General features: G+C 40.6%; 1 protein-coding gene across 1 annotated transcript; it reads left to right on the top strand.

Annotated features, from left to right (window-relative positions):
* Positions 1–10,161: 10,161 nt before the first annotated feature.
* Cln5 (CLN5 lysosomal BMP synthase) lies at positions 10,162–19,298 on the top strand. Its single transcript, XM_076872064.2, has 4 exons — positions 10,162–10,493; positions 13,656–13,821; positions 14,501–14,726; positions 17,344–19,298. Exons 1-4 carry the CDS (start codon positions 10,327–10,329, stop codon positions 17,853–17,855), a joined length of 1,071 nt encoding a protein of 356 aa, XP_076728179.2. The 5' UTR covers positions 10,162–10,326; the 3' UTR covers positions 17,856–19,298.
* The last annotated feature ends 257 nt before the right edge of the window (positions 19,299–19,555 follow it).

The raw sequence follows: 19,555 nt of genomic DNA, 5'->3' as shown, positions 1-19,555 counted from the left end.
CGCGAGGGCAGCGGTGACAGCCCCCAGGGCTTGGACCTCCGGCCGCGAGCCAACCGCGGCGATCTGAGGTGGCGGCGCCCGCGCGCCCCCTGGCGGCTGCATTTTTTAAAATTTTTTAAATTTTGTACAGTAAGGTTTTTACTCCTTGGTTCCAAGGCTGAATGGTGTTTTTGAGAAGACTGAGTACGAAACACCATTACTCCCATTCATCTGCATCAGAAGTGGAATATAAATCATTTCCTAGGACGCTTAAAACAGAGTTTGAGGTTTGGATAGAGTGTTAACTAAGGGCCATGAAGATGTAACTGTTTTTTGTGAAATTTTGTGTCCCACAAATGTAACTCATTCTTACAAAGTTCAGAATTTCTCTTATGTAGCCTAAAGGTTTTATAGGATCATAGTAAAGACAGCTCAAAGAATCGGGTTACTTTGTTCCACTAGGATGGTCCCCAAATTTCTTCTGTACAACTTCATATATTCCCCATATAGTTGAATGAAATTTATTCTTTTATTATTAAAGATGAATTCTACATTCTCCAGAAAATACTTCTCTACTTTCCCTACCGGAGCTTTAATTGACTTTGCCTCATGTTCCTTCAACAAAATTCTCTTAAGCTGTGCCAGGTGCTAAAAAAGGCGAGCACCCTATCTGATAAGTGGATGCTGATCCATAATGGGGGAGGGGGGCATGGGAAAAATAGATTGGGCAAGAGGGAGGGGGGAGGGGGTATGGGAACAGGAAAGATGGTGGAATGTGATGGACTTTATTACCGGAGGTACATGTATGGCTGCACATGTGGTGCCAAGCTACATTGTGTACAACCAAATAAATGAAAAGTTGTGCTGCAATTGTGTACAATGAATCAAAATGCATTCTGCCATCATATATAGCTAATTAAAATAAATGAACAATTTTTTTAAAAAAAATCCTAAACATAAGATGTTTTTATTACTACATGAAAAATTATTTATGTTTAATTACATTGCAGCCAGATAATATAATGTATAAAATTGACCAAACTTTTTATCTTAAGGCTAGATTTGAGGTTTATTAAATGGTCAGTTTTCATGAATATTCCATATAGCTTAAAAAGAATGTGAGTTTTAAAATCACTGGACACAGGGCAGGCATGGTGGTACATGCCTATAATCCCAGCAACTTGGGAGGTTGAGGGAGGATGATCACAAATTCAAGGCAGCCCAGGCAACTTAGTGTAGGGGTTCTGTGTGTGGGATTGGGGTCTCTAATAAACTTGCTGATTGTGCCATGCTTGGTGGCTAGGAAGTTTCTGTGCAAAGGTGCAGAATGCCTGGCTGCTGGGAAACTTCCCTGTAAAAGATATGGGATGCCTGGCCACTGTAGCAATGCTCTTCGTAAGGGTTTCAACCTTAATCTTAGGCATATAACTCCTGGGAATAAAAGAACTTGCTTGCTTGATAACTACAATGTTTCACCAAGCTCTGGTGCTCCTGGATCTACCTGCCTAACAGTAACTTCAGACAGTAGACTTCCTTGAGAGCTGCACAAAGCTCCTAACATTGCATGTTGTAACTGTAAAATGTAATTGCAAAATAAGCAACCTTACTCATACTCTAAACAATAATGCAGTTATGGTACTAATGACCTAATGTAACCTATTGGTATAAACAAACATGGCCACTTGGACAAGGAGCCACTTTGCCACCTTCCCTGCTCTGCACCTTGTCTCTGTCTCCTCTTTATTATTATTCCTTAGAATGTAGTAAGACCCTGTCTCAAAAAATAAAAGGACTGGGAATATAGATTAGTGGTAAAGCACCCCTGGGCTGAATCCCCAGTACCAAAAAAAAAAAAAAAAAAATGAACACAAAGTGTTATATGTCCATTAGACCAATCTTGTCAATTGTGCTATTCAAATCATATATATCCTAGTTTTTTCTATTCATTCTTAATATATCAATTACAAAAATCTGTATTAAAACTTTGCACTGGGGCTGGGGATGTGGCTCAAGAGGTAGCGCGCTCGCCTGGCATTCGATCCTCAGCACCACATACAAACAAAGATGTTGTGTCCGCCAAAAACTAAAAAATAAATATTAAAAAAAAATTCTCTCTCTCTCTCTCTCTCTCTCTCTCTCTCTCTCTCTCTTTAAAAACAAAACAAAAACAAAACTTTGCACTACTGTGTCAAAAAATAAATAAATAAGTAAGGCGAGCATCTATTTTCAAGAAGAAACCCACCTTTAGCCTGGAGGTAGGATGCTGGTCATAAGTCATGGGTGAAGAACAGCAAACCCATGACCATGAGACTGATTCTAGCTCCTGACCTGGCAGGATATTTACATGGCTTAAGACCATGATGCTCCAGATAGGAAAGAGGAAGGGCACATGACTTACACAGCAAGCAAGGGAAAGGGCAACTGCTTGTGAAAGCACTTATGTATCACAGGCATCATTAAGGGAAAGAAGGAGAAGAATACTGAATTCTAGAAGCAGGATCATCTAATTCTGGGTTTGAGTGCTGGGGATCAAACCTGAGGCCACTTTCACTGCCTTCTGTGATACTGGGAAAGCTATTCAATGTTTCAGTGCCTACACTTACTCAGTCTGAAACTAGGAAGTAACATTGCTGTAGGACAAAAGAGACTAGGCACCCAGAGAAATTTTCAGAAAGCAGGTTTATTGGCTGCAGTGTCCAGAGGGGCTATTGCCTAAAAGATTCTCTGGACCATGAGTCTGGAAATTCTTAGAACTTTATTGGGGGTGGGGGGGACTTGAAGTTTTACATTTTTTGCAAGAGTCTACATAAAAATAATATTTTTTAAGTTCACAGAAAGTGCTTTTTGTCCCACATTTTAGATTAGTCAGAGGTTTTACAACAAAAGCAGAAGTGACATCATCAAGTCTGTGGCCAAACTCAGTTTTTAGTCCTCACAAGAAATAGGAAGTCCTAATTCACATTGAGTTGTTTTTAGAAATTTTTACTGCTATTCTGTTATAAAGCTTTCTGACAAGAAAAGGAACGTATATGTTACAATTATGGTGGGAAGTTTCTGCTTAATTATGGTAAGGGTCTTCTGGGTGGGGTGCCTAGCACCTTCTTCACAGGGTTGTTGGGAGGATAAATGTAGAAAATGTCAGCTGGGTTAAAATCTTGACATTAGTGTGTTTCTGCTCCCTGACAGGTTTGCACCACTTCATTTTCTTGGATATACATGGTTAAAAACAAAATTTCAGGGCTGAAATTTGAAGTTCAGGGATAGTGTGCTTGCCTAGTATGTGCAAGGCCTTGGGTTCAACCCTCAAAATTTGAACAAATTTAGCTAAAAAATCTAATTGGTTTTAATAAGTGATTCACAAGTTGGACAGCATATACCCAAAATAGAGGAAGCTTTTCAGGGCATGGCAGAACCGTTGGTTTTGGTTAGACAACTTGGGCAGGAACAGGAATTGGTTAACATCAGCTTACTTTCCTTATGAGGATAAAAGCAGAGAGGACAGATTGATTAGGGCCCTTTTTTGCTGGTTGCTGTGAATCTCCTACTTTGGAGGGTTTTCCTGTTTCTTTAAAGCTTCACTTTGTTTACTTGGCACATAACAAAGGACTACATTTTAGTTTGGCTTGTTGGAACCTAATGCAGAAGCACAGTAAAAAACAAAAACAAAAACAAAAACAATGGCCTTCCATAAATTTTATTTAACAATGTGAAGAAAAGAGAAGTTTTTGTTCTGAAACTAGTTTTCTTGAGAAAATTGATAAATTATTTCCAACAGAAATAAAAAATAATTCAATAAATAAATACAAGATTAAAGAATTGTCTAAATGATTCAATGTAACTAATGAGAGATTGTAAATCCAAAATTACTGATTTAGGATTAGGGCAAAGTATTAGCTATGGATCCATAATATTGTTTGTTTTTAAGTATCACAAATTAAGTAGATGACTATGTGACTATTGTAATTTCTAACTTTATAAATTTACACTTAAACTGTGGTTTTAAATTTATAATTGGGGCTAGGGATGTGACTTAATAGTAGAGTGATTGCCTAGCATGTCCAAGGCCCTGGGTTCAATTCCCAGCACCACAACACACACACATACACAAACCCACATAACCAAATTAAACTTATCCTTGATCTAAAATAATGTTATAGGTAAGTGAAACTGTTAATAAAAATCTGAAACTAGCACCTATATAGAGTTGATGTAGTGTGTAGGCCAATTAAGCACCTACAAAAACAGGGCTGGGGCTGTAGGTCAGTGGTAGAACACTTGCCTCACATGAGTGAGGCCCTAGGTTCGATCCTCAGCACCACATAAAAATAAATAAATAAATAAAGATATTGTGTCCATCTAGGAGAAAAAAAAAACAGGTGAGCATACCCAAGTCTCATAAATTTGGGGGAGGATATTTTTGTGGGTTTGTTGGTTGGTTGATAATAACATCAAGATTTTCTTAATCTCTTGCATTAAAATTGGTGTGGAAGCTGGGTGCAGTGGCACACGCCTGTGATCCCAGTGACTCAGGAGGCTGAGGTAGGAAGATCCCAACTGGAGGCCAGCCTCAACAACTTAGCCAGACCCTGTCTCAAGATAAACAATAGTGCTGGGGCTGTAGCTCAGTGGTAGAGCACTTGCCTAGCATGTATGAGGCACTGGGTTTGATCCTCAGCACCACATAAATATAAATTTTTAAAAGAATTAAGGTATTGTGCTATCTACAACTAAAAGTATTTTTAAAAAATAAATAAATAAACAATTAAAAAATTGGGGGATGTAAGCTCAGTGATAAAGCACCTCTGGGTTCAATCCCCATATCGTATCGTAAGAAAAAAAAAAATTATGTGGGAAATCAGTGTGTCAAGGGCACGGCTCATCTTTCATGGACTCCTTTGGCAACTTGGGTGAAGCCCCTTCACTTACTTAAACCAGAATAATGGTTTATAATGCCCAAGGAATTATAAGTGAAACAAGTACAAATTAGCTTGAACTTTAAAAATCTGCCCTATTATTCATCAGCCTGAAGTAAAAGATAAAATAAGCCTCAAAATTTTCAGAAAAACAACATTTCTCTCAAACCATGATAGGTAAGGTATGTAAGGTAAGGCAGCAGTGACCAAAAGGAGGCAGATTAAAAGGAAGGGCTGCTGAAGGAGGCTTTATTGAGATTTGCTCCCAGTAGAGACCCTCCTGACCAACAGGGTGATGAGGAGAAGCCTGGGGCTCAGCCAGACTGGAATTTTTATTGTGCTTAGGGCAGGAAGGGAGGGCTTGGGACAGGAAAGGGGAGGTTTTTAGAGTTCCTTATCCCACTGGGGTTGGTCAGAGGAGCTTGCTGAAATCCAGGATTGGTCAGGAGGCCCCGCTGACTGACAGGTGGTTCTGCTGGCACCTGACCTGTGATTCTTGTGGGTTCTTTGGTGCTTGTTCCTCAGCCACCTCAAACCGACCTTTCAGTAAAGTGTCATAACAACCTCCTGTTTTCTTCTTATTCACTGAGAAATTTTGTTGTCTAAAATTACAGATTTAGAGACTTTCCTGTTCGAATTTATACCAGTAGGAGTGAAATATTCCACCATTGCCTGGAGAATCTCAGAGAATCAACCCAGGTAGATGTAAAGCTTCTGATAGGAGTTTCTGAACAGGAAATTCCATCTTTATTTTAACTTTAGAGTTACAAGGAAATAGTACCCTGGGTCCACTTTGTAGTCTCGACACTCAAAGCTGTAAGGAAGTAAGGGCTAGAGATGTAGCTCAGCCATGAAATGCTTCCTCTACCACTGTGACCACCAACTATTTGTAAGTTCTATTTTCAGCTTTTGTTTTTTTTGTTTTCGTTTTGTCCTACTAGGGACTGAAATGAGGGCCTCACACATGCCAGACATGTGCTTTACCACTGAGCTACACATCCACAGCCCTTACTCCAGTTTACCGACACATATCCTTGCTTTGCTTTGAGCCTGCCAAAACATTGCTCATTTGAATTTCAATTCCACCCTTCCCCAGATCCTATAATAACATTCCTTGACTTTGTTCATGGAGATGTTTTGTGGTCCCTCTGGTGTGCAGTCTCTTACATTTCCTAAGAAACCTGACTTTTATCAGACAGAAGTTTTCCTAGTTATGTGGCAGACTGGACAAGGACCGAGGAAAACAACTTAGATTAAAATTTAGTTCTATTTATGGGTTCGAAAGCCTTACAAGACAAGGATTAGAGGGAAGTAACCAATACGAAGAAGGATCAGGCAATAATGGTCTACAAACTGGGTGTGTCGGGGGTCATAACCAAGAGGAATAGGGTCTTATTCAAGTTGCTACAGAGAACAGAACCAGATCAGGGCTGAGGGGTGTGGGAGTTACTGGGGACTGTAAGGGCTCACATGAGGACACATTCTTTCATGACAACTCCCTGTACCTGGTGGGGATTGCAGATGCCAAAGGGGTCACCCTTAGTCTGATCAAGGTCAAGCTCAACATTTTTTTTTTTTTAGCTCTGGACTTTCTTGGCACAGATAGTAAGTTCTGTGGTGGCTCTCTGGTGTTTGGTTCTATTAACTCTAAAGCCTCTACTATGATTTTGAAGAGTTTCTCCTCTTGAATAGTTTTTTATTATTTTTTTTTTAGTTCTTTTTTAAAATTTTTCATTAGTTGCTCAAAACATTACAATGATCTTGACATATTATACATTTGATTCAAATGGGGTATGAATTCTTATTTTTCCCATGTGCACAAATTACAGTATCACATTGGTTTTACAGCCACGTTTATACATACAGCCATACTAGTGTCCTCTTGAACAGTTTTAAAGCCACTGGTCAAGAGCAGACCCACAGAATCCTGTGGGTGCTCTTCAAATCAGACATTCTGTTTCAGCTTTCATGGCTAGCATGCTTTCCCCTCTCATTTTGGGTGTATCTTTAGAGAAGCCAGTTTAGCTCTGGTCATTTTGAAGTGGGTGGTAGTATATAGAGAAGAAGTAGAAGAGTCTTGTAAACGCTTAGACAAATGAATGTGAGATGATGTTGCCGAAAGCTCGGTCCTTGTCCCCAATGTCAATCCAATAACGAGGACACAGTTTTGAGGAAAAGGAAAAAGGTTGATTGCTTTGCTTCCAAAGGAGAAACACAGGGCACTCCTTTCCCAAGGGGGGTTTTAAAGAGGTGACTCAAAGGCGACATTCCAGGTGTGTTCTGTCTGGAGTTGTAATTCACTTGTTAATTTGGGAGATGGTCATTTCTGAGATCTTCTGGTGTCATCCCCAAAGTCTGGATTACTTCATTCCTAGGGTGGGTGTGCACTCAGGGACAGATAACTCTGGGGAAGAGTGGGAAAAAAAAGCAATCCTGTCAGGGAGTGGGACAGATTAGGAAGGAGCAGGGAGAGAGAAGAGAAAGAACCTTGTCCATTTAAAAAATAAGAGCAGCAAAGGTTATATTCAAAGCATAAAGTAGATCACTGTTATATTGGGACCCTGCCAGAAGCTCCTTAGAACTCTACAACTCTGTGTAGCATGGAGACAAGGGTACAAGGGTGTTCGTGTGTGTTTTGCAGGTGAAAGCTGATTCCTATCTACCCCCAGGTCTGGCAAACCTGAGGAAGCCAGTAACACCTCCCCCTCTTCTCCACCACACACACACACACATACATACCCCACTTGGATTGTGGTGGTTACCTCTGACCACAAAAGCCACTTTGTTTTTCCAATATATTGACAAATACTATGGCTCCCATGTGTTATGGGTGAAGTGAAGGAGTTGGAAAGTACTGGTCTGAGGGTTCTGCAGACTGCCCTTTGGTTCAACAGGTGACCATGTGGTGAGGCCCTTTAGCATACAGATAAGTCAGCATTCATGGACAGTGTGTTTCATCAGAAACAGGGCAGTTGATGCCATTGTTTCTTGGGGAGCAGGTTGAAGAATCAAAGAAGGCAATGTAACATTTTCTTCCAAATAAAGTGGTAGATCCAACACAGTAGAACATATTCCATAGCATAGATGATAACACAAACTACATATCGTTTGTGTTGACCATTGTTTTCACTGGCTCTGGCCCAGTGAGGGCAAATTATTTCCCCATTATTATCCTCAAGTTTTCTTGTACCCTCTGCCTCCAAATAAAAATTCTCATACACTGAAATATTGTTGGCATCTAGTCAGGGCTTTGGGCACCCAGGTAAGTGGTGGTAGTATCATAGGAGACTCCAAAGGAGAAGCCCAGATATGGAGCACAGGCTGTGCCCTGCTCTGAGTTATTCCATGATGAAAAGAACAGCAGTTTCCAGGCTGTGCCTTGCCCTGAGTTACCCCATTTTATAAAGCCTTAGTATGCCATGAGTTTCCACATTTTGAGTACAAGTGCCAAGGTAAAATGACTCCACACTTTGTTTTTCCAAATAAAATGTTGGAGGACAGATGAAGCTAGACATCAAGGAAGTAGCAGGAAGCAGGTTTACTGGCTGCATTCAGGTTCAGAGGGAAAAACCTTTTACCATAAGCAATCAATCCCCCGAGTTCAGGAAGTTTTAGAACTTTATACTCAGTGTGTAAGGGCAGGGACTCAGAGGTTCACAATCTGCAGCAGTTCACATAACAGTAAGTTTTTTTTTTTTGTTTTACTTTGTTTTTTTACTCTTCTTGACTCCCAGCTTCCAAGTTTTAGAAAAATAACCCCAAGGATGCTCTCTCTGTGAAAAATCAGTGTCTGAGAAAGAGAGTTTGTTTGTTTGTTTGCTTGTTTTTTGTTTTGCTCTGTTTTTCTTTCTTTCTCCCACCAGCTGGCTTTCAAGGACCCAACTCTGAAATGCAAAAGGCTCTGTGAAGGCCTTGGGTTAGTCTTTCTTATCACTCTCTGCCTCTGCAGGCATATCCCCCACCTGAAAATTCTTTTGCAGAAATTTTATTGAGAGTCCAAAATCAATTATGAACAATAATGGTGAGGTCTCTGGAGAAGCTTAATTAAGATTTTCTGTGGAAGAGGGGGGATGCCACCATAAAACTACACAATCTGCCCAGCACAACCATAGGCACAAATTGATGAATAATTTATTCATGTCAATGAAAGTTGACATCAAATTAAATCAGAAGCATGTGGATACTTGAGCATATCAAATCATATCATGAACACCGGACACATGAGCTTAGCAATGTCACCTCACATAACCCCCTCACTCACAACCCACAACCACCAAAGAATCCCAAGACTGGACTGGCAGCATACAGATCTCATTGCCTGGTGAATGGTCACTAACCTTGGCCAGAAAGCTTCCCATTCTCTGTCTCTGCTCAGGGCGGTTTCTCCTGCCCATGATGACACAAAGCCCACTTTAAGCTACTCTGTGAAAATGTCTGCTTTTTGGACCCTAGCCTCAACTCTTCAAATTGGTTCCTTAAATATCCATTTCTGGCCTCCTTCAGTGACTCTTTGCACTTGTATCTGCTCTCTGCCTTTGCTCTTGGTAAGCTTCTTGAAATCCTGCCAACTACCTTAACTCTTGCTAGAATGTAATATATATATATATATATATATATATATATATATATATATATATATATATATATATATATATCACATCACTAAGCCAAAGTGTGACTTGCGCGTTAAAGATGTTAGTAATTAAGATGGGGACGGAATAAAAGAACTTGTGGGCTGGGGATATAGCTCAGTTGATAGAATGCTTGCCTTGCCTTACACAAGGCTCTGGGTTTAATTCCCAGCAAGCACCACAAGAAAAAAAAAAAAAAAAAAGAGAGAGAGAGAGAGAAAGAAAAGAAAAAAGAAAAGTAAAAACTTGTGAGACATTGTCTCAGTCACAACACTAGTGGACACAGAGTATCTCGGTGAATTAAAGTCAATGAAACCGATGTAGCAATGAAACTTATGTAGCTTGTGAATTAATCTTATTCAATAAGTCCTGACATTGTGGAAAGACACAGATGAGCCTGGTCTACGTTAATGGCATAGGACGCTCAGGACATCAGAAGCCAAGCCGGATGTTTGCTTGGTGGCCAAAACGATTGCGTATTACTGATCAATGATTAAAACTGGAGGCCCCCCGAGGCCTGGGCGGAATTCTCCTAGGGGCGGGACCAAAGCGCATTCCCGACCAGCAAAGTCTGGCAGCCACCACCACTTAGGGCTCCGGGGAGGACAGGAACCCGGCCCGGTCCAGTCGTCGGCGCTTCGCTGGGAGAGCGTCCTGCGCTCCGCGGCATCTCGCGCCCAGGACTTGCGCAGCCCGCGAGGCGGTGGGCGGCCGGAGTCGGGGTTCGCAGCTCCGCGCATGCTCGCCCGACAGGTCTCCGCGGCCGCCGGCTGGGGAGGCGCCGGAAGCGCTCGAGCTGCCTTATGGCGCTGACCGAGGGTGCCTGGCTGGGGGCCTGGGGAGCGCAGGGAGCGGCCCCGGGGCGCGCGCCTCGGCGCTGGGCGCTGGCGCTGCTCGGGCTGACGGCGGCGTTGAGTTGGCCGCGGGCCTCGGGCGGCCTCTCCCGCCGCCACTGGCCGGTGCCCTACAAGTGAGTACGATGGCGCGCGCGGGCGGGGACGCGCGGTCCCTGGGGCGCGCGCACGGCCGGGCTGGTGACAGGGGTAGAGAGCGTCGGGTGCTGAAGGGCTGGAACCCCGCGCCGGCGCGAGTGTGGGGTCCGGCTTACCCCGCGGCGCGGAGGCGTCATTAGAACAAAGTTAAGGAGTGGAGTGTCTCAGTCGCCCTTTGCTCGCGGCCCCTGGGGCCCTTCTCCCTCTTGCACGTGGGAGCCAGAAATGGAGCAGTCTCAATTGTAGAAGAATCGGGGAGCAATGTTACTTTATCGAGTGACTTGTAGATACTAGTTACTGCTTTTATCTAACTTATTTAACTGCTTAAAAAGTTTAAAGCATTTTGCATATTGCATTTATTACTTATTTCACGCTCTGTCATTAGTACTGCATGACATTTGACATCATTTAGAGGTTGAACAACTTGCCCAGGTATTCCCCGGATTTTGCAATTTAAGTACCCAAATCTGGGGTATCTCTGCCCTGAGCCCCAGGTAGTCCCAAACTGGGAAGGTTGGTCGCTTAATTTGCCACGTTCATCATGCTGGAGGTAGGATGCTCGTCATAAATCGAGACCCGCAAACCTGATTTGGAGACTTTGACCTAGAGCAGTGTTCATACAGCCTACGACTGGTAAACAGCTATGGACAGAAAAAGAAAACATGGATGTCAGCATCTGGCAGGGGAAGGACCAGCAGCTTTTGAATACACATAGTTTTGCGTGACAAACTGATGAATCAGATGCAGGATAACCTCACAGCCTCATGATCAGGAGCAGAGTTCTAGATTCTAACTTCTGGGGATCGATTCTGGTTTCACTGTGTGATCTTAGGAAAGTTATCCAGTTTCTCTGTGGGCACATAGAGAATGCAGAAAATAGGATGGTGGTTAGCGCTTACCTTAGTGTTTTGGCAAGATTAACTCTACTAAATACCAGTAGTTTCAAGCCTAAACATTCATATATTCTGTGAGTGGAATGAATGTTTTTGCTTGATATATGTGAAAAGAGGTTTAGGGTTTGTTTTAGTTAGCTATTGATCATTGTGACCAAAAGACCCTACAAGAGCAACTTAGAAGAGGAAAAGTTTATTTGGGGCTCTTTGTTTGGAAGGTCTCAGTCCAAAGGCCAGCTGCATTCTGGGCCCATAATGAGGGAGCTCATCATGGAGGAAGGGCCTAGCAGAGGAAAGCTGCTCACCCTCATGGCATGGTTAGGAGCAGAGAGAGGGAAGGGGGAAAGGGACTGCAGGGAAGATGCTGTTCCAGGGCATGCCTCAGTGATCAGTCTTCTGCAGTCTTGCCCCACCTGCCTATAGTTACCACCCAGTACCTTAAAACTAGGATGGACTGATAGGTTACAGTTCACATAATCTAATCATTCCACCTCTGAACATTCCTGTGTTAATAGGAACCTTTTTCCCACATTTTTTGGTGCATTGTATTTATACATATTGGTGGGATTTGTAGATACATATTTGTTATACATGAACAAAACAAAATAATTTGGAAAATACATGCCTCAGTGTTTCCCCTTCCCTCCCTTGGTAATAGGAACTTTTGAGAAAACCCTCATATCCAAACCATAGGAGAGTTAAAGCTGTTTTTCTTGAAAATATTAATACAGTGTTACATGAAATAAAAATTAAGTTTTCAACAAAACAAGGAAGAGAATATAAATCCCAAACTATGATTTAGTATTAGGGCAACATGTTGTCTATGACTTCTTCACTGTTTCTTTAAAGTTTCAGTAATTAAGTGCTTGTCTCCCATTCAATGATCCCAGTTGAATATATTATTGCCTTTATTAAATTCATACTTCAGTTTACTTTTTAAATTATCTTTGCTCTAAAATAAATTTTAAAGTGAATAATTATATGTTTGTTTAAACCAGTTAAGTACCTAAACTAAAATAGAATTTGTGTTCATTTGCTAGGATTGTAACAAAATACATCTGACTAGAACTTTTGGGATTCAGGATTCTTAGGAGTTAGAGGGCATTACTTATTCTTGATTCTTTGAGTGCCAAGTATAGAAGGTGACCAGCATCTGTCTGGCTAAGTTCAGCTAGCTGGAGCCTGGTCTGATGCTGGGCTTTCTCAGGTCTATTTTGTTTTCTTGAATTATTGTAGGCTCCTCCTGACTGATCTCTCAGTCTTAATTCGGCCTTTCCTGACCCTCTTATAATTCATTGAAATAAGGTTTATATTAGGGCATCTTCGGCCCTGTCAGATCTGCTACTTTATACTCACTTGGGGGCTTAGTTCTGTCAGTTGCAGGGCTCTAGGGGCTGCTGCTGTTCATACTTTCCTAGTAATAGAATGACAACCCCTGCCTACCTCTCCTCTTCCAACTACTGCCTCGAAGCCTGAACCTTCTGGAGATCCTTCTACTATGTATGGTTGGATAATATTACCTAATGTTTTCTCTCCTTTTCTGTCCACATTGTCTTAGTAAGTACTTGGAAACCAAGGCCAGGTCCATATCTCCTTCTTGGTCCTCCCATTCTCTCCCCATCCCCCACCACAGGACTCATTTCCTTAGTTTAGCACTTGCCCTGCGTGCACCCTCACGGCTGGGCTGAGAGTTTAATGTCTTCCTAGCTCCCACCCAAGACTCTGCTTTGTTTCCTTTCTTCCCAGTAGAGCCCTGCATGTTTTAGACCCTCAGCAAATGTTTTTGAACGAATGTTGATTAATTATTAAGTAAATATAGCACATATTCTGTTTTACTTGCTATTAAAGGCATCATTGTTGGATTGGGGATGTGGCTCAGTGGGTGTCTGCCTGGCATGTGTGAGGCCCTGGGATTGATTCCCAGCACTGCAAAAGAGAAAAGCTGGACATGGTAGCTCACACCTGAAATCCCAGTGGCTCAGGAGCTCAGGAGGATCACTAGTTCAAGGCCAGGCTTAGCAACTTAGCATGCCCTGAGCAACTCGGCCAGTTCCTAGGACCAGCAAATAAATAAATAAATAAAATCGTAAGTTTGTTCATAGGTAACAAGTAAAATATATGTTTATATTTATTCAGTATGGTCAAATCTTTGTGTTTCCTTAAATGTTACTGACACTAAAATGAAAAACTGTATGAGAACAACTAAATTACTGTTAGAATCTAAGTTTATGGTTTCTCTTTTATTAGACGCTTTTCCTTCCGTCCAGAACCAGACCCTTATTGTCAAGCTAAGTACACTTTCTGTCCCACTGGCTCACCAATCCCAGTTATGAAGAGTGAGGATGTCATTGAAGTCTTTCGATTACAAGCTCCAGTGTGGGAATTTAAATATGGAGACCTCCTGGGACATTTGGTAAGGATGCACCCTAATCTTGTAACTTTGGTTGATTAAATGCTTTAGTTATTAAATCAACTGGTATAGTCACTATTCTAGTGGCTGCTTTTTTACCACAAATTCATTGATGTGCCTCCCAACAGTATTTAAAATGAGTTGTCAAATAGTTATGATCAGATTTTATAACCCTGACAGTAACAAATGCACATGCTTGAATCCCTTTTAATGTAATGACTCTGAATGCAACTTCTCTACCCAGCTCCTGGAAAATGAGAAGGTAGGAATCCCAGAAGAAGGGAAAGGGCAGGCAGTAGAAACCTCTTGATTTCTAGGTCCTATTGTGGGCATGTTTCCAGGTTAGCACATCATCATCCTGAGATGTGTGTGGAGTTCCTTTCTGAGGCTGTGGCATGGGGGTGTCTTGTACTTACTCTAAGCTGTAAGAAAATTATGAGTGTGATGACAGCACACACCCCTACTACCTGAGATGAGAAGCCATGGCCAAACCCAGAGTGGATGAGGGCTGGAGTTTAAGGGGCCACAGAGTGGACACAAGAATAGCAACACCAAAAGGGATCTCTGGACAAACAGTTGTCCTACTTGATATGCACAGTGGTTCACCATGTTGTTATGCATCAGGTTACCTGGACCCATGGCCACTTAACAGTTGCTCTCATAAGTTCATATCTTTACACAGAAAATTATGCATGATGCCATTGGATTCAAGAGTACATTAACTGGCAAGAACTACACAATGGAGTGGTATGAACTTTTCCAGCTTGGCAACTGTACATTTCCCCATCTGCGGCCTGAAATGAATGCCCCTTTCTGGTGTAATCAAGGAGCTGCCTGCTTTTTTGAAGGAATTGATGATGTCCATTGGAAGGAAAATGGGACATTAGTTTTAGTAGCAACCATATCAGGTATGTTTCAAAACTGTGGCAGTATTTGAGGATTGCATCAATATCCAAATGAAAGGAATTACTTCCATTGAGGCATTTCAGTAATGTTCTACTTCTTGGAGGTCATTTGAAAAATGTACTTATAGAACCACTACACTTTGACCCAAACTAGTACTTGTGCAGATCTTCACCAATAGATAATGAGTAGCTTATCTCTGGCTCTATTCCATGTTAAACAATGAATGAAATAAACCTTGTACAATTAAATTAGACTTTCTAAATAAAATCGGAGGAAAAGGGAACCCATACTTGCCTGATTAAAGAACCAATTGGCTGTGCCTGAAAAAATTTTTAGTGACGATAAATTAAAACACCATCTTGAAGGGCTGGGGTTGTGGCTCTACAGTAGAGTACTGGCCTAGCATGTGCAAGGTGCTGGGTTCAATCCTCAGCACCACATAAAAATAAATAAAGATATTCTGTCCAACTACAACTAAAATAATTTTTTTAAAGATATCATCTTTATGTTGAGATTAATAATAGCTATTAATCGCATGGACTTACTCTGGGCCTGGCCCTATTCTGAGTGCTGTACATCATTTATCACCACAACAATCCCATTATAGAGATATTATTATTTCCCTCATTGTACAGATGGGGAAACTGAGGCACAGATAGGTTAAAGTTTTACAGCTAAGTAAGTGGGGCTCCAGCCCTGCCAGCCCTCCAGCCCATAAACCATTCTCTTAACTTTGGTACATTGCCTCCCCAAATGTATATGATCTTATAAATTTGAGGCACTCTTAAGCAATTTAAATATTTTATCTCTGTGATTTTCTATTCTTTTGGGAAATGTTGGAATTTTGCATGTGTTGCATTGTGGGTTAGTGGTAAAAGGAATTCAGCAGAACCTTATCAGTGTTTCATTAGGTGACATTGGGTCACAGTTTGCCATGTTTTCCCATTGCCTCCCACATCAAATGCTACCTTTGCATTTTAGAAATAAGGGCTCACCCATTGCACTTATAGAGGACTATATCCTAAACTGCTGTCTCCCCTAAAAGTGGAAACATCTGAAATGAAAGCACTGTTTGTGATAATAAGTATTCAGTGGATCCAAGGACTGGGGAAATGATCAGGCTTTCTACTTACATAGCTTTTTTACAAATCATTTTAAGGTACATTGACCTGTAATTTGGTGGGAAAGGTAAAACATCCTTTGTCCTTTCACAAATAAGGAATTGAGGCTGAACCAAGCAATGGTTGACCTACCTGTCTCTCAAGGTCATGAACTAAAAACATTATGCTATTTTCTAGTCCTTCCTCCTCCTTTTTAATTGATATATCCCAAACCATTCTAACAATATGAAAGTGCATCTCTTAGCAAAACTTTGTTTATAGTTGCTGTTTCATTCCAAGCCAGTTCACATCTCTCCTTTCTCCATTTCCACCTACTTCATTATCTGAAGATTTCCCTTCTGACATAACTTGATCATTTGAACATGTGACTACTCTTCTCTGTAATGTTTGTAGTGTGCTGTTACCTAAGACTTTTAAGTTGTCCATCTGTCTTGTAATTAATGCTTTCTGTAACCTTTTCTTCATGTTACAAAACAGTGTTTTGCAACACAGCAGTGGCTTAGTTCTTAGGTACAGTGATGGCTTTTCAAACTTGAATACTTAAGAACAGTGTCCCCAGTTCTAAGAAAACAGGCTCTCTATTACCCCATAGTTTTAACTCTGTGAAATTGATAAAGGCAACCACTCTGTTTTACAGAGCATGAAGTATTTATTTTGTGGTCTCAAGTCTGAATAATCAAAGAAAGGTTTGCAAACAGCAACAAAGTGAAATGTTGGGACCCAGTTTTATTGGGCATTATAAATACCCAGATAATGGTTATGCCCATGCAGATTGCAGTATTTTTTAAATATTTGTAAAGATTCTTCTTGTCAGGTACAAAGTATTGGCAGGAGAGAAGGTTAACCATCCTGGTGACTGTGTAAAGTTGGCCAAAACCATTTCCAGTTCAGTTGATTCATGGGAAGAATTTGCATGGTAGTGGGGAGGCCATCAGTAGCTTCCTATCACCTATATATATGGAAGAAAAGGGAAGTACCACCAAATATTGAAGGTGGGTGCTTCTCTTAACTAGCAGGCCAGCCTTCTCCAACAGTTGCTTCTCAGGCAACTATTCATGCTCTGTGCATGCCGTGCTTTGTAACACTAAAATTCAGCCTTTTCCCCATCTCAGTTTTTCTTACACTCTCTTTTACCCATTCTCCTTCTCCTCTTCCATAGTTCCTTCCTTGCTTCCTTTTTCTCTTTTGCCTCTGACTCTCAGGTTTGTTGAGTAACGTAAAGAAATAGAGCTGTTGCATTTGTTTAATCTTGACTATAGCTTAAATGATTATAGAAATAATAAGACTCTTTACTAATGTTTATAATATAGCCATGGCTTGAAGAATGGAATAAAAATTGGCTGAGATTAGATTCCTGTTGAAAGATACAGCTTTGGAAGTTAAAAAAAAAAAAAAAATCTCTTACTTGTGTGTATCCACGATCTTAGGTCAGAATTTGTTTACTTGCAACGTCATTAGCTTTGATGTTCACATACTGTTCTTTTGCTTTTTTAACTAGGAAGCACATTTAACAAAATGGCAAAGTGGGTGAAACAGGACAATGAAACAGGAATTTATTATGAAACATGGACTGTCCAAGCCAGCCCTATAAAAGGAGCAGAGACGTGGTTTGAATCCTATGACTGTTCAAAGTTTGTGTTAAGGACATATGAAAAGTTGGCTGAATTTGGAGCAGAGTTCAAGAAGATAGAAACCAACTATACAAGAATATTTCTTTACAGTGGAGAACCTACTTATTTGGGAAATGAAACATCTATTTTTGGGCCAACAGGAAACAAGACTCTTGCTTCAGCCATAAAAAAATTTTATTACCCCTTCAAACCACATTTATCAACTAAAGAATTTCTGTTGAGTCTGTTGCAAATTTTTGACTCAGTGATTATGCATAGATGGTTCTATTTGTTTTATAATTTTGAATATTGGTTTTTACCTATGAAATTCCCTTTTATTAAAATCACATATGAAGAAATCCCTTTACCTAACAGACAGAAAACATTCACTGGCTTATAGAACCTTAACTCTACTACTCATTTTTTCCCTCCAACCCCTAGCATATCACTTTTTCAAGGTGTGATTTTTACATTTGTGGGTTTGTTAGCCTTTCTTCCTTGAGGCAGAAAGGTAAACTGTATAGGCAGATTTGCAGCACATTAACATTTCAGAACTTTTTGAGAAAAAGCTGAAACCCTTATTATGTTGGCCAGAGTGAGCATGTTAAATGTCTTGATTTCAATTTCCAAGCCTTTGTTACTACTGAGAATTATGGCTCGTATTAGGTATGTAGGTTCTTTGTTTTCAATAGTGACATTTTCTTGGTGGGAGCTACTTCTCTTGGTATGATATTTTTTTCATTTAAGTGCTTTTTGGTAGTTTAGACTGACTTTATAGTTTTATAACTTTTGCAACCAGGTATAATAATCTGGCTGCATTCCATTCACCTGGCTTTAAAGATTTGTTTAGCCACCTAAGCTGGAGTGGTTGTGCTTTCGGATGTGATACAGTGTTAAAGAACAAAATTTCTGGAGTTAAGCAGAGTAACATCTCTAACCCTTAGTTTCCTTCTCTCTAAAATGATTGTCATAAAAGATTATGTCAGGATTGTTACAAAGATTGAAGTCACTTTATATGTGGTGTAGGAAGTTCACAATGAATTGTAGCTGTAATGATTAATCAAAGAATAAAGTATCATCCTTTATCTTGCCTAATGTAGATTTCATGTCAGCCTTTTCCAGGTTTTTCCATCACCTAGAACTTTGAGCTGATACTGTAATACTTCAGAAGTTCTTCAGACATCTGGGACACCAAAGTATCTGGCTGCAGCCATGTGAAAGTATCTCCCTTCTCCCACTGGTGTTATCAGTGCAGTGAAAGTGGGTGTACTTCCCAGAGAGAGGACAGGTTTCTGTGAAGGATCTTCAAGTAGCTATGCTTGCATTAGGGCCATCAAACACACTCAAGGTTCTTTAAGTATGTTATGCTCAACTGTATATTTATTTTTTAGCTCATGAAAAACACCAGTAAGTTGATAAGAGTGATGATCAGAGAAAACAACCTGTTTAATATGTAAATGCACCAATTATATTATTCAGTTTCAATAAACACATGAGTGCTTCCTGAGAGGTGGTTAGTGCATTATCACTAAGCTCTCATAAAAAGCCTAATCATTGATACTACTTAACTGACCCAAATGAGAAAATTGGGGCTTAGACAGGTTAACTTCCTTTCCATGGCTACCTCACTAGTAGTAAGGGAGTCAGATTTTGAACTCAGGTCTGTTTTTCAGTTATATTCTTAACTGTAACCCTTGAACCAGTGCCTGTCCACCAAATGTTACTAGTCTGTGGGGAGATGTAAGTACAGATATTGATAGGAAGCATTTAGAAACTCTTAAAGCTGTTTGTTTGATGGATATTTTTTCTATTTAATCTAATAAAAAAATCTCTGGGGCTTGTATTTTGTATGTTTTTTTCTCATTTCTTTCACCTAGCATTTTTATTGCATTTTTGAAAAGTAAAGGCACAAGTCTGAAGTAAAAACCCATCACCACAGATACCTTGAGACTGCACTAAACCATTCAGCCTACTGCAAAGTTTACATAAAGACTTCCTCAAATACAGAGGGACAACTTTCTTCCACTGCCTCACTTTCACCATATCCATTCACATTAATTAGTGCCTAAGCCATTCCTAATGATGTTGCCTTTTAACGTG

This window comes from Callospermophilus lateralis, chromosome 12 (assembly GCF_048772815.1).
Source record: "Callospermophilus lateralis isolate mCalLat2 chromosome 12, mCalLat2.hap1, whole genome shotgun sequence".
Taxonomy (NCBI): Eukaryota; Metazoa; Chordata; class Mammalia; order Rodentia; family Sciuridae; genus Callospermophilus; species Callospermophilus lateralis.
Note: the sequence above shows the minus strand (reverse complement) of the source record. Positions and strands in the feature narration are given on the sequence as shown.

Excerpts from the sequence above, each read along its gene's own strand:
- Cln5 (XM_076872064.2), top strand. The coding sequence starts at position 10,327 with ATGGCGCTGACCGAGGGTGCCTGGCTGGGGGCCTGGGGAGCGCAGGGA. Across the intron at positions 13,822-14,500 it reads GAGACCTCCTGGGACATTTG|AAAATTATGCATGATGCCAT; the intron begins GTAAGGATGCAC and ends ATCTTTACACAG. Across the intron at positions 14,727-17,343 it reads TTTAGTAGCAACCATATCAG|GAAGCACATTTAACAAAATG; the intron begins GTATGTTTCAAA and ends TTTTTTAACTAG.